At 49.4% G+C, this 15,055-nt stretch overlaps 1 protein-coding gene across 1 annotated transcript in view; it reads right to left on the reverse strand.

The window, feature by feature from the left end:
- TRAF2 (TNF receptor associated factor 2) overlaps positions 1 to 15,055 on the reverse strand; it is a 269,754-nt gene that overhangs the window by 178,441 nt on the left and 76,258 nt on the right. Inside the window, 1 exon segment of the mRNA XM_030206936.1 lies at positions 11,024 to 11,225. Coding sequence (XP_030062796.1) covers positions 11,024 to 11,225 — 202 coding nt within the window.

Below are 15,055 nucleotides of genomic sequence, written 5' to 3' on the forward strand. Positions count from 1 at the left end.
GTTGGATTCCCTAAATATGCAGAAAGAAGCCTGGAATCATGTTACACAGGCAACCATTGTGAACTGCTACAACCGGGCAAGCTTTGTTAAGGATGTGGAGAGGGACGAAACAGATGCAGCTGTTGCAAACGCATCAGATTAACAGGTTATTGGCATCCCAGACGGTGTTACTGAAGAGGAGTTCCATCGCTACGTAGCTGTCGATTACGATCTACAAACAGCTGAAGACAGCACTGAGGTCAAGATATGCGCCTACACGCAGGCAACAACGGCTGATGATGGAACAGATGAAGAAATGAGCAGGGAGGCACAAGCTGACAAAATTCAACAACCTCCTCCTGTCACTTTTGCAAGAGCACTGGAGAGTCTCAACACCGTGCGGGCCTATCTGGAGGCCACTGGATGTCAGTGCTATGACAGTTTTTACCGTCTGGCAGATGTAGTCTATGGAACTCACAGACCCAAGAGTGTACAGAGGACTATAACTGATTACTTCAAGTAAGCCTATGGTAAAATTATGTATCATACCTGATAATTTTCTTTCCATTAATCATAGCTGATCAATCCATAGACTGGTGGGTTGTGTCCATCTACCAGCAGGTGGAGATAGAGAGCAATCCTTTTGCCTCCCTATATGTGGTCATGTGCTGCCGGAAACTCCTCAGTATGTCGATATCCAAGCTCCATCCGCAGGACTCAGCACTTAGAGAATTACACCCACAAAGGGACACTCTGCCCAGCTCATCACCGCCGAAACGGGGGAGGGGAATTAACCCAGCTCATCCCCACACAAGTGGGGGAGGGGAATCCGTCCAGCTCATCCCCGCGGAGCGGGGGAGGGACACCACACCCGCCGATGCGGGGGGATCTGGCTTATCCTGCAACCGCGGGAGGAGCTGACTGACCCTAACACCGCCGAAGCGGGAGGGGTACAAAGCTGCCCTACAGCCGCACGAAGCGGGAGGGAGGGCCGGCAGAATTTAAGTCTCAATCCAGCCCCGTAAAACGGAGGGGAGAGGAATGCAGCAGCTCACTGTAACACAAACTCGTCTCAACTCTTGAAGATTCCAATTGAAAAAACTTGAACACGAAGTCCTCCTGAACAGGAACTGAAGACTAAACTTGAACCTGAAATGCAACCAGAATATAAACAGTACAGATATCTGGGAGGGGCTATGGATTGATCAGCTATGATTAATGGAAAGAAAATTATCAGGTATGATACATAATTTTACCTTCCATATCATCATGCTGATCAATCCATAGACTGGTGGGATGTACCGAAGCAGTACTCACCCAGGGCGGGACACTGAAATCCCTGACCGCAACATTGAAGCTCCAAACCGGGCCTCCGCCCGAGCACCCACAGTCAAGCGGTAATGTCTGGAGAAGGTATGGGCCGATGCCCAAGTTGCCGCCTTGCAAATCTTTTCCAAGGAGACGGACCCGGCCTCTGCCATCGAGGCCGCCTGAGCTCTAGTGGAGTGAGCCTTCAGCTGGATAGGCGGTACCTTCCCCGCGGCCACATAAGCCGCTGCAATGGATTCCTTGACCCATCTTGCCACTGTAGGCTTAGCAGCCTGCAGACCCTTACGAGGACCTGCAAACAGGACAAACAGATGATCCGACTTCCGGAAATCATTGGTCACTTCCAAGTATCTGATGATGACTCGTCTCACATCCAGATATTTGAGAGCAGAGTATTCCTCTGGGTAGTCCTCCCTATGAAAGGAAGGGAGACAGAGCTGCTGATTCACATGGAAGCGAGAAACAATCTTGGGCAGGAAGGAAGGCACTGTGCGAACAGACACTCCTGCCTCAGTGAACTGCAGAAAGGGCTCTCGACATGAGAGTGCCTGGAGCTCTTAGCACCAGGTTGAGATTCCACGCAGGCACCACTGAGCGCAGAGGAGGGCGCAGGTGATTAACTCCCTTGAGAAAACGTACCACATCTGGCTGCGAAGCCAGGGAAGCACCCTTCAGGCGGCCCCTGAAGCAAGCCAGAGCTGCTACCTGGACTTTAAGGGAACTGAGCGACAGGCCTTTCTCCAGACCTTCTTGCAGGAACGCCAACACTGAAGAAATTGGAGCAGTGAAGGGAGAAAGTGAGCCTGCTTCACACCACGCTGCAAAGGTACGCCAAACCCTGGTGTAAGCAGTAGAAGTAGAGCGCTTCCTCGCTCTCAGCATAGTGGCGATGACCTTGTCTGAGAAGCCCTTCTTCCTCAGATGCTGCCGCTCAATAGCCAGGCCGTAAGACCAAAGGGGGAGGGATCCTCCATCACCACGGGACCCTGATGCAACAGGCCCTGCTCCACTGGCAGCCGCAGAGGATCGTCCACTGAGAGCCTGATCAAGTCCGCATACCAGGGACGTCTGGGCCAGTCCGGACCCACCAGGATTATCAGGCCCGGATGCTTTGCCCTTAGACGTGCCGAGATCGGTCACAATTTTGTCCAGCTCGACCCCAAAGAGCAGCTTGCCTTTAAAAGGCAACTTAGCCAGGCAGGACTTAGATGCGTGGTCAGCAGACCAATGCTTCAGCCAAAGCCACCGCCGCGCAGAGACTGTCTGAGCCATACCTTTAGCCGAGGCTCGCAAGACATCATACAGTAAGTCTGCCAAATAAGCCAGGCCCGATTCCAGGGCTGGCCAGTCAGCCCTCAAGGAAGGATCCGAGGGGGAAGCCCGCTGCACAATCGTCAGGCACGCCCTGGCCACATAGGAGCCACAAACTGAGGCCTGCAAACTTAAAGCAGCCGCCTCGAAGGACGACCTTAAGGCCGCCTCCAATCTTCTGTCTTGGGTGTCCTTTAGGGCCGTGCCACCTTCCACCGGCAACGCCGTTTTCTTAGTCACCGCAGTGATTAAAGAATCCACGGTAGGCCAAAGAAAGGCCTCCCGTTCACTTTCAGGCAAAGGATAGAGCGGGACATAGCCCTAGCCACTTTGAGGCTCGCTTCCGGGACATCCCATTGAGCCGAAATCAATGTGTGCATGGCATCATGCACGTGGAAGGTTCTAGGCGGGTGCTTCGTCCCCAGCATAATGGCGGAGCCAACAGGGGCTGAGGGAGAGACGTCATCCGGAGAGGAAATCTTCAAAATGCTCATGGCCTGCATTAACAGGTTGGGCAAGTCCTCTGAGCGAAAGATCCGCGCTGCAGAGGGTTCATCCGCTCCATCCGAGCGGGAATCAGTCTCCTCCAAGGAATCCCCAAAGGACCGTTGGGAGAACTCAGATACGCTGCCCTCATCTACATCAGAGGAGACAGAGTCCTCTAAGGCCTGGAAATCCACCCGAGGGTGTTTACTTCCGGGGGCCTCAACCCCTTTATCGGACAAGGGAGCAGGGGCAGCGTTTTGCATAAGGAAGGCCTGATGCAGCAGCAAAATAAACTCGGGGGAGAAACCCCCCAGATTGTGCACTTCAGCAGCCTGGGCCACAGCCCTAGACGCACCCTCAACCGGCGCTCGCAAGAGCGGGGGAGAAACATGCTGCGCATCCAAGATGGCGTCCGGCGCGACACTCCACGAAGGAGCCACGCGGGAAGAACGGCGCTTAACTTTAGCCGCTTTTTTGCTGTCGCCCAAATCAAGGGCGGCCATGGCATTAACGTCTCCCACCTCAAGGGCGGCCCAAGAAGAAGCCGTCCGAGCAGAGTGGCCGGCCAAGATGGCGGAGGCGAGCAGTGGGGGATGGGCGTTTATGGCGGGAAAAACCGCCGCACCGGAGGAAGAACCGGGACACTGACCGGCCTCCAAACTGACACCCGACAAGGGCGAATCAGACTTTAAGACCCCCGCATCCCCACTAGAAGCGCACACGCGGTCCGGGGAGCGATTCTTTGCGTCCTCGCCCTCCAACACCATAGGCCACGTGGAGATTGATCGGGGAACCCCCTGCCCGCTACAAAAAGGTAAAAATTACCTGCTTCTCGCTCCGAGCTGTAACGAACCGGTGTCCCAGTGAGTAGCTGCAATAAACGTTTAAATAAACGTTGAAATAAACGCCCTTAAGGACGTCCAAAATTTTTTTTTTTTTTAATGGAGCCAGCGGGAGGGGGGAGAAAAGGAGGGACCTGGCGCCACCAGGTTTGCACTTGCTCAAGAAGAGCCCTCAACCCCAGGTACTCAACAAAACCTAAAAATTAGGCTTGGAGACCTAGCCAGAGCTGCTGCTGTGTGTGACCACCACCTGCTGAGATAGAGAACATACTGGGGAGTTTCCGGCAGCACATGACCACATATAGGGAGGCAAAAGGATTGCTCTCTATCTCCACCTGCTGATAGATGGACACAACCCACCAGTCTATGGATTGATCAGCATGATGATATGGAATGTTAGTTAACTGAGACTGTATACTGTACGTATAATAATAAACAGTACTGTACATACGTTTATCAGATGTCAAGCTTCTTTGGGTCACAACGGTTAAGTTCAAGCTCTGGTTAACTGCATGCATTTCTTTGATCCCAGACCCTTGCACTTAAGTGGATTGCACTATATATATATATATATATATATAGTGCAATCCACTTAAGTGCAATCCTTTTGCCTCCCTATATATATATATATAAAATCAGTTACCCAAAGAACAGTTAATGGGCCATGCACCTCAAACATTAATTTAAAAATCACACTTTAAATGGGAGTTTAGTCCATTGAATTCAGATTTCAAAAACTGATTTAATGCCATCTTTCTATTCCCTCCTATCTTCAGTGGTAGTAGTCAGTCAGCAGAACTACATTTCTGTTCTTTTATTATGACTTTAGATATTTAGTATAAGGGCCCTGTTTACAAAGGCACTGGCGTTCATTAGCACACGCTATGTAGGCGCCCATAGAAATATTGTGGGCACCTACACAGCGCATGCTAATGAACGGTAGCAAGCATGTTTCACACATACTGCCATCCTTCCCACCTGGACACCTAGTTAAGTAAACCACACTCTTCCTAATCATGTTTTAAGTGAAAGAAAATCTGTATCTCATCATTTAGCAAAAATGGTGCATCTTCAAGTCATCAACCATTGGTAAAATCAGTACTACAAAATACATAGCTTGGGATGTGTCTCTCCAATCTCTCTTTGAGTCCTATTTAAGTCTCCCACAAAAAACTGATATTTCTTATTTAAATTGCCCTCTTAATGCACCATTTTCCACATCTCCTCCAGAATGCAATTGTTTTGAGCCTGACCAAAAACTTTATATTATTGTTTGCTCATATTTTCTGAACAAAACGTATTTTGTTATAAGCTTCTCCCTCTCATCTGTGGCGGTGATTACACCTAACTCCCTATACCCATATCCATTCCACAGGAATAATAATACTGCTGTCCGTAGGGTCCCCTAGGTTTAATCTTTAAAGATCATCTCTGTCAGAAGATGAACAAGAGCTAAAGCTTTAACTCTGGACAAAAGGCTGTTGTCGTCAGTTGAGGAGAAAAGAAAACGCTCTCTCCCCAAAGAAAATAGCTCCTTCCACTTCCACCACCTTAATCCCCTGACAAAAAGATGTCTGAACTGCTGCTGCCTACCAACAGGAACATATCACATTAGCCCTGACCACCTCCAAAAAGGTTGGTACAGAAACTAGAGTCCCAAAGAAATAAAGAAGTAGGTTTGGATTTACTACACTTTTTAATTTTTTTTTTATACCCTGAATTAGGAACTCGAAAAAGCTTCATATGAGCTCCAGAAAAAAAACAGGCCCAAATAAACTGGCCTCTTGTCGCCCAGACCCAGTGAACAAGGAAAAGATGCAACTACCTGGGAGGGCCCTGTGCTGGTCTAGAGAGACTAAAGGAAAGCAAATTAACTAAGACCTAATTTCTCCTGCCATAGTGTCCCTCTAGACCGGCACAGATGTGAAGTACCAGAGCAGTGATCATCATGGGTGGGACCCTCAGAGCTCCATTATTTGCACACTGGCCCCAAACTGCACATCCTGACAAGCATACACATCCAGCCGATAAAAAAGAATGAAGCAAAGAACAAGCTGCCGCTCTACAAATTTCCACCGGAGAAACCAAGGAATGCACCACCCATGAAGCCGCCAACGCCCACATAGAATGAACCTTCAAAAAGGAGGGAATAGGCTGCTTCTTAAATCAAATCAGCTGAGGCCACCGCCTCCTTCACCAAATGCACAATAGTTGCCTTGGATGCAGCCTCAGCCTTTTGCGAACCCCCCAGCAAAACAAAAAGATGATCACAGCATCAAAATTCCCAAGTCACCTGCAAACAGTGGAGGACCCTGCATACATCCAAATGGTGAAAGAGCTTCTGCTCTTCTGAGCCAGCCCTATCACCCAAGATGGGCAAAGAAACCAGCTGATTCACATAAAACGGAGAAACCACCTTAGGAAAGAAGGAAGGAACCGCTCGGAGAACCACCGTGTCCTTAAAGAACTGGAGGAAGGGCTCCCTGCAGGACAGGGCCTGCAACTACGAAACGCGCCAACCAGAAGACAGAGCCACGAGAATCATTGTTTTTAAGGTCAAATCCTTTAGTGTACAACAAACCAAAGGCTCAAAAGGTGCCGTCACCAGGACGGACAACACAAGATTAGGGTCCCAAGACTGAATAGGTTGATGAACTGGCAGCCGAATAAGACAAATCCCCCTAAGGATGGGACCCCAGAGGCTGCCCCTGAACCAAGCTCCATAAATAGGCCACAGCTGCCAACTGCATCTTCAAAGAGGATAAAATGAGACCCTTATCCAGGCAGGCCTGCAAAAAATATATATATATCGAGAACCTGAGGCACTGAAGCGGCACAATAGAACGATCTCCACACTAGTCCTCAAAAATGCACCAAACGTAAGCCTACACAAGAGAAGACAACCTCGTCTTAGAGCTCAACATAGTGGCAATGACCAGACTGAAAAATCTTTCCTCAACAAACGCATTTTTTCACGAGCCAAGCCTTAAGCGAGAACCGAGCCGTATCGTCCATAAGCACAGGGTCCTGAAACAGTAGATCTACTACCAGCAGCAGCTGAAGTGGCTCCTCCACCAGAAGCCACATGAGATTTCCGTACCACAGTCCACACAGCCAGTCCAGATGACCAATACCACCAGACCGGCATGGCGTTGAATGATTCTGCCTATCAGAGGCCACGGAGGAAACACATAAAGAAGGCCGGCTCTGGGCCAAGGCTGAACCAACGCATCAGAACCCTCCGCTCGACCGTCCTTCTGTCGGCTGAAGAACCTGAGTATTGGAGGCGGACGCCATCAAATCCGTTACCGGAAGACCCCAGCATCGCACTAGAAGAGAGACCGCCTCCGGACTCAGCTTCCACTCTCCCAGGTCCAGGAGATTCCTGCCGAGAAAATCCGCCTGCCACGTGATCTGCGGAGAGGCCCGCCAGATAAGCTTCCACCCAGGTGAGGAGTTGAGATACTTCTACCACCACAAACCAGCTATCCATTCCTCCATGATGATTGATGTAGACAGCCGCCGAGGCGTTGCCGGACATCACCCACACCGCCTTGCCGTGGAGAAAGGGCTGGAACTAGTGAAGAGCCAACCTGATAGTTCTCAGTTGCAACACACTGATCAATGAATTCACCTTCAGAACTGACCACTCACCTTGAGCCACTCGACCCAAACAATGTGCTCCCCAGCCGGAGAGACTGGCAACCACTGTCTCCATGATCCACTGCGGGGAGTCCAGAATCATGCCCCGAGAGGTGACCAGCAGCCAGCCACCACCACAGACTGTATCTCACCAGCCCCCCCCCCCCCCCCCCCCCAGAGGGAGACGGTCCTCCAGAGAATGCGACTGCGGAGACCACGTGACATAAGCACCAACTGCAAGGGTCTCATGTGCGCCCTGGCCCACTGCACCACCTCCAACGAGGCAGCCATGGAGCCGAGCACCCGTAAGTACTCTTAGCCACTCGGGCTCTGGGAGACCAGAAGAGACCAGACCCGAGACTGCAGCTTCCGAATCCTGGCCTCCTGGAGAAAAACTTTACCTGCTCTGATATCAAAATGAACCCCCAAATACTCCAAGGTCTGAGATGGCTGAAGATGACTCTTGGCCAGAGTGACCACCCAGCACAAGGACTGTAGCACATGCACCACTTGGGCTGTAGCCCTGACATTCACCTTGTACAACTTCGTTCGAATGAGCCAATCGTCCAGATATAGATGCACCAAGAAGCCCTCCTTGCGCAGAGCAGCTGCCACCACCACCATCACCTTGGAGAATGTGCAAGGAGCCGTGGCCAAACCAAACTGATAATGCCTCCCCAAAACTGTGAAGCGAAGGAAACGCTGATGAGCTGGGCAAATAAGGATATGAAGGTACACCTCTGTCAGATCCAACGAAGAAAAACTCTCCGGGCTGCACGGCCAGAATAACCAAGTGCAAAGCTTCCATGCAAAAAGAGAGCACCTGAAGCATGAGATTCACTCCCTTCAGATCCAGAATAGGCCGGTAGGAGCCCTCCTTCTTTGGGACCACAAAATAGATAGAATAACGACCCCTGCCCCGTTCCATAGTCGGTATGGGAACCACCACCCTTAAGGCCACCAGCCGACGAAGAGTGTGCCAAACCGCCTGCACTTTCCAAGGGGCCCAACAAGGAGACACCAAAGCAGCATCTGCCAAGGGACAGACAAACTCCAGAGCACAGCTGTCGCAAACAACCTCAAGCACCAACTGATCAAACATAATCTGGGTCCACTCCTTGTAGAGGTCCCGTACCCTCACCCCCACAGGAACCAAGGACTGGACCCCTACACCTTCACTGGGCAGATCATCCCAAGACAGCAGCTGCCAAGGACCCATAATCCCGGCCTCCATGGCGGCACCGTCTGAAAGAAATGATTACGCTGAGAACCACTGCTTCTACCAGGCTTGCAGCAACGTGCATCTCTAAACCTAAATTTCTTGGATACACCTTTGCCAACCACACGAGGCCTATCCTCCGGAAGACGAGGAACCTAAGACTTCCTGACTCTTGACCAGCTTATCTAGATGATCTACAAATAACAAGGAACCACGTAAAGGAAATTAACGGAGCTTAGACATGGATTGCCACATTCACCGACCAGCCCCGGAGGCACCATGATCACAGGGTCACCACACGAAGAGCTATAGACTTATAAGACATGTGGAGCAGGTTGTACAGGGCATCCGACAAGAAAGAAGCACTCATCTCCTGATCCACCAAGGTCCGATCATCTGAGCCTCTGTCCAAAATATGCCCAGCCCAAGGAAACAAGCCTGCGCTACCAAACCACCATAAACAGCCGCTTGCATAGCCAAAAGCAGCCACATCAAAACTTTGCTTAAGCAGTGCTGCTGCCTTTCTCCACACTCCCAGCCTCAGACCGCTCAGGAGCCACGCAAAAGCCACAGTAACCTGCTGAATCCACCCCCCAAGCGCTGAAACGCTACAACGCTTGAGCCGCTGCGACATCACTCCCTGAGTTCATGGTAACCCCTCAGAGATACACACAAAAAGAACCATCAGGGCAGCTTGAAGCAGACTGTAAAAGGCAGAGAAAGGCAAGAATGACTTGAAAGCTACGAGTTTAACTAGGATACATCCCAGAGAGATGTGACCAAGGCAGACCCCACAGCACTCAAGCTGTCAGTCTGCCAACAGACAGAGCCAGACAGCCGAGGCTCATCAAACCAAGGCACCCTAAGAAAGGTCGGAGTGGGGGGAAAGGGGGATGGACCCCACCACCTAAGTTTGACACCCCGGGGTGAGAGAGGCCCCAAGAAGGTTTCAAGTGGGGGAAGGGGAGAAGGACCCGGTCACCTAGGTTTCGCACCCCTGGGGCGAGAGAGACCCCCGCGGGTCTCAGCCACTATCCAGCAGCAAAACAAGAGGCACTGCAAAAATCCTCTGACACGGGACTTTACTCTTTTCACCAAAAAACGGCTTCAGGGGAACTAACCCAAACAAAACCCCAGGGCCCACAACTAAAGGACTACACAGGCTTACCACTGCAACCATCTGCCAAGACTGAGAACAGACTGGCTTTCTGGGGACTGCACAGCCCACTTATAGACTTACCTGAAGTTCAGTTTGTTCTCAGTCTCCATCTGCTAGTAGGAGTGCATAAACATCTGTGCCGGTCTAGAGAGACACTATGGAAGAGGAGACTTTCATCCTGCTTTGTACTGACACTGGCCAGATTTTAAGAACCCTAGATATGAGAAATACTGCTGTGAACATGGCAAAATTACAAATTTTTTTTCTACTACATTCTATCCACATTTTAGTCAAATAATTCTCTTTCTCAGAGGAGAATCCACTAACCTCTCTCTCAGTCCACAGCTGACTCATACCAGATCTATACCAAGTAGCACAGTAATAATAGACATCTGGAAATCCCCAACCTCCTCTTTTTGTGAGATTTTTAGATCTATAAATTCCTTCTTTTCCTCTCTGTTACACAGGAAGCTCATGTTCCCTTCTCTCCTGCTGATACGGAACAATGTGCTCCTGTTGATGTCCTAAGTAGTGAAAACACCCTGGAAATTTTCATACATCGTTCTCATTGTGCATACCTCAGCATGAAATTAACATCATAACCTAGTTTAATGCTCAGACACCAGAAACAGCCATCAGGTGACAGCCTCTAATAAAACGGGTTCTAAACCTCTCACTCAAGTCCAGTTCTAAATTATATTTTAAAACTTAACACTAAAATATCTACTAAACAAGTTTTCTTGATAAATGGCCTCATCTCAAACCTGCTTACTAAATGCAATTGATATTTAGGGAAAGGCATGCAGGATGGAATACAGAGCACCAACCATTTACCAGAAACATATTATAGTCCAAAATACACAATTATCTTACTACATTAGAAAGTGAGTAAGCAGTAATATTTCATATCAGGAGGCTGAACATAATCAATCTGGTATAGTGCTGCTGTGCTTTGGGTCCTCTGGTAACAGTTAAAACAGTGGTTGTATAACTCCTTTTCTGTGGGTGCAGGAAGTCTAAACATTCTGAGGATGGGACTGACATGGAGATAATTACCTTATGATTGTCTTTAGGCAATATGAGCAATAGCGATGGCCACACTGAGCTTGAAATGGTCTCCTTAGTATATTCTTACAGTGGGAGCAAAGATATTTCCCTTCGAGTTTTGTCCCTAGGATCTCTTTTGGAAAGCCAGGCTGATTTGTCTCCAAAGACCCAGGCAGAGGCGAGATTGTTGCAGCCATGTGAACCAAGAACCCTGTAAAGAAAGAAGAGATAAGTTAAATCATTTCAGGCTATGGCTGCTTTACCACGGACCATATACAGATATAACCACACTAACCTAGTGCATCATGTCCAGGTCATGCTGCCTAAAGTCCTATAATGCACTGAATTCCAGAAACTGTACACTATTTTAGCAGCAGTTCTATTAATTCACTCACCACTGAAGTCAGGTCAGACTAACCTGCCTCTAAAACCAGCCTCCACATTGCCTTCCATGAAGAGGAACCATAAAGGCTTGATGATTAATGGTCAACAAATGCCCCTTCTGAAAAACTTGTTACCATTACGAACCAAAGTAGTTCAGAGTGTATACTTATACAATAGAGGAATTATGTTTTTCATCTCCTAATAAGATATTGAGTAATGAATAACATTTTTGCATTTTGTGGTGCTCACAACAGTGGCATCACTGTAAAGACATGTACCAATGACAGGGTCCATCAGAATGTTCAACCAGGTGATGACACCAGGGAAAATGGGGGGGAGGGGGAGACAATGTGAAGATAGTAAGGAGGAAATAATGTGGTATATTATTGCTTGGAATTTTGTCAAAAATCTAAATAACAATATAAACTATAGTTAGTACAGTGCTAAATGTTAATATAGCATAAAACAGAATAGGGATCCCAGAGACAGAAAAGGACGGCAAATATGTTTGAGCCAAAATGGTTGAAGTGGCAAATATCCAGACTCAGCAGATTAGCAGGAGCTAGATTCATTTCAGCAGGAAGCTGTCTTTTTCCAAAATTAAAGTGGTAACAGTTATGGTTTTGGCATATGAGGAAACACACAAAGTCCAAAACCAAACATCCACAGGCATGGGAGGCAACCATACCCCTCCCTCAAGTGTTCCTAATGATATGACCTTCCCCCTTTTATCAGATCCGAAACTTCACTTGTAGAATTTAAGTCTCAAATGAAGACCCATTTTTAAAAATTAGCTTTTGAACACAATATGTGATATGTGTTGATCAGAGAGGGATGTCTGCCTCTCACTGATGCAATCTGTGATGATTAATTTATTTTCTTGTTTTTATGTTCTCTTTAGTTATGAATGGTTTCTTTCCTGTTACCATATGGCATTCCTTTCTAATTAGTACTGGCGGTATATCAATCAAATGTTAAATAAAACAATACATGAGTAAAGACTAAAGTAAAAATAACTTCCTTTATTATCCCAACAGTTAACTAACCTAGAGACAGATAGCGAATGCTACATACCTGTAGAAGGTATTCTCCGAGGACAGCAGGCTGATTGTTCTCACTGATGGGTTGACGTCCTCGGCAGCCCCCTCCATCGGAAAGTTTACTAGCAAAGGCCTTTGCTAGTCCTCGCGCGCCCATGCGCACTGCGCAGCCGTCTTCCCGCCCGAAACCGGCTCGAGCCGGCCAGTCCAGTATGTAGCAAGACAATACAGTTCAAGGGAAGACTCAACTCCAAAGGGGAGGCGGGCGGGTTTGTGAGAACAATCAGCCTGCTGTCCTCGGAGAATACCTTCTACAGGTATGTAGCATTCGCTTTCTCCGAGGACAAGCAGGCTGCTTGTTCTCACTGATGGGGTATCCCTAGCCCCCAGGCTCACTCAAAACAACAACCATGGTCAATTGGGCCTCGCAACGGCGAGGACATAACAGAGATTGACCTAAAAAATTTACCAACTAACTGAGAGTGTAGCCTGGAACAGAACAAACAGGGCCCTCGGGGGGTGGAGTTGGATCCTAAAGCCCAAACAGGTTCTGAAGAACTGACTGCCCGAACCGACTGTCGCGTCGGGTATCCTGCTGCAGGCAGTAATGAGATGTGAATGTGTGGACAGATGACCACGTCGCAGCTTTGCAAATTTCTTCAATGGAGGCTGACTTCAAGTGGGCTACCGACGCAGCCATGGCTCTAACATTATGAGCCGTGACATGACCCTCAAGAGCCAGCCCCGCCTGGGCGTAAGTGAAGGAAATGCAATCTGCTAGCCAATTGGATATGGTGCGTTTTCCTACAGCCACTCCCCTCCTATTGGGATCAAAAGAAACAAACAATTGGGCGGACTGTCTGTGGGGCTGTGTCCGCTCCAGGTAGAAGGCCAATGCTCTCTTGCAGTCCAATGTGTGCAGCTGACGTTCAGCAGGGCAGGAATGAGGACGGGGAAAGAATGTTGGCAAATTGACTGGTTCAGATGGAACTCCGACACGACCTTTGGCAGGAACTTAGGGTGAGTGCGGAGGACTACTCTGTTATGATGAAATTTGGTATAAGGAGCCTGGGCTACCAGGGCCTGAAGCTCACTGACTCTACGAGCTGAAGTAACTGCCACCAAGAAAATGACCTTCCAGGTCAAGTACTTCAGATGGCAGGAATTCAGTGGCTCAAAAGGAGGTTTCATCAGCTGGGTGAGAACGACATTGAGATCCCATGACACTGTAGGAGGCTTGACAGGGGGCTTTGACAAAAGCAAACCTCTCATGAAGCGAACAACTAAAGGCTGTCCCGAGATCGGCTTACCTTCCACACGGTAATGGTATGCACTGATTGCACTAAGATGAACCCTTACAGAGTTAGTCTTGAGACCAGACTCAGACAAGTGCAGAAGGTATTCAAGCAGGGTCTGTGTAGGACAAGAGCGAGGATCTAGGGCCTTGCTGTCACACCAGACGGCAAACCTCCTCCAATGAAAGAAGTAACTTTTCTTAGTGGAGTCTTTCCTGGAAGCAAGCAAGATGCGGGAGACACCCTCTGACAGACCCAAAGAGGCAAAGTCTACGCCCTCAACATCCAGGCCGTGAGAGCCAGAGACTGGAGGTTGGGATGCAGAAGAGCCCCTTCGTCCTGCGTGATGAGGGTCGGAAAACACTCCAATCTCCACGGTTCTGCGGAGGATAACTCCAGAAGAAGAGGGAACCAGATCTGACGCGGCCAAAAAGGAGCAATCAGAATCATGGTGCCTCGGTCTTGCTTGAGTTTCAACAAAGTCTTCCCCACCAGAGGGATGGGAGGATAAGCATACAGCAGGCCCTCCCCCCAATCCAGGAGGAAGGCATCCGATGCCAGTCTGCCGTGGGCCTGAAGCCTGGAACAGAACTGAGGGACTTTGTGGTTTGCTCGAGATGCAAAGAGATCTACCAAGGGGGTGCCCCACTCCTGGAAGATCTGACGCACCACTCGGGAATTGAGCGACCACTCGTGAGGTTGCATAATCCTGCTCAACCTGTCGGCCAGACTGTTGTTTACGCCTGCCAGATATGTGGCTTGGAGCACCATGCCGTTCCGGCGAGCCCAGAGCCACATGCTGACGGCTTCCTGACACAGGGGGCGAGATCCGGTGCCCCCCTGCTTGTTGACGTAGTACATGGCAACCTGGTTGTCTGTCTGAATTTGGATAATTTGGTGGGACAGCCGATCTCCGAAAGCCTTCAGAGCGTTCCAGATCGCTCGCAACTCCAGAAGATTGATCTGTAGATCGCGTTCCTGGAGGGACCAGCTTCCTTGGGTGTGAAGCCCATCGACATGAGCTCCCCATCCCAGGAGGGACGCATCCGTGGTCAGCACCTTTTGTGGCTGAGGAATTTGGAAGGGACGTCCCAGAGTCAAATTGGAGCAAATCGTCCACCAATGTAGGGATTTGAGAAAACTCGTGGACAGGTGGATCACGTCCTCTAGACCCCCGGCGGCCTGATACCACTGGGAGGCTAGGGTCCATTGAGCAGATCTCATGTGAAGGCGGGCCATGGGAGTCACATGTACTGTGGAGGCCATGTGGCCCAGCAATCTCAACATCTGCCGAGCTGTGATCTGCTGGGACGCTCGCACCC

Source organism: Microcaecilia unicolor, chromosome 6 (genome assembly GCF_901765095.1).
Source record: "Microcaecilia unicolor chromosome 6, aMicUni1.1, whole genome shotgun sequence".
Classification (NCBI taxonomy): domain Eukaryota; kingdom Metazoa; phylum Chordata; class Amphibia; order Gymnophiona; family Siphonopidae; genus Microcaecilia; species Microcaecilia unicolor.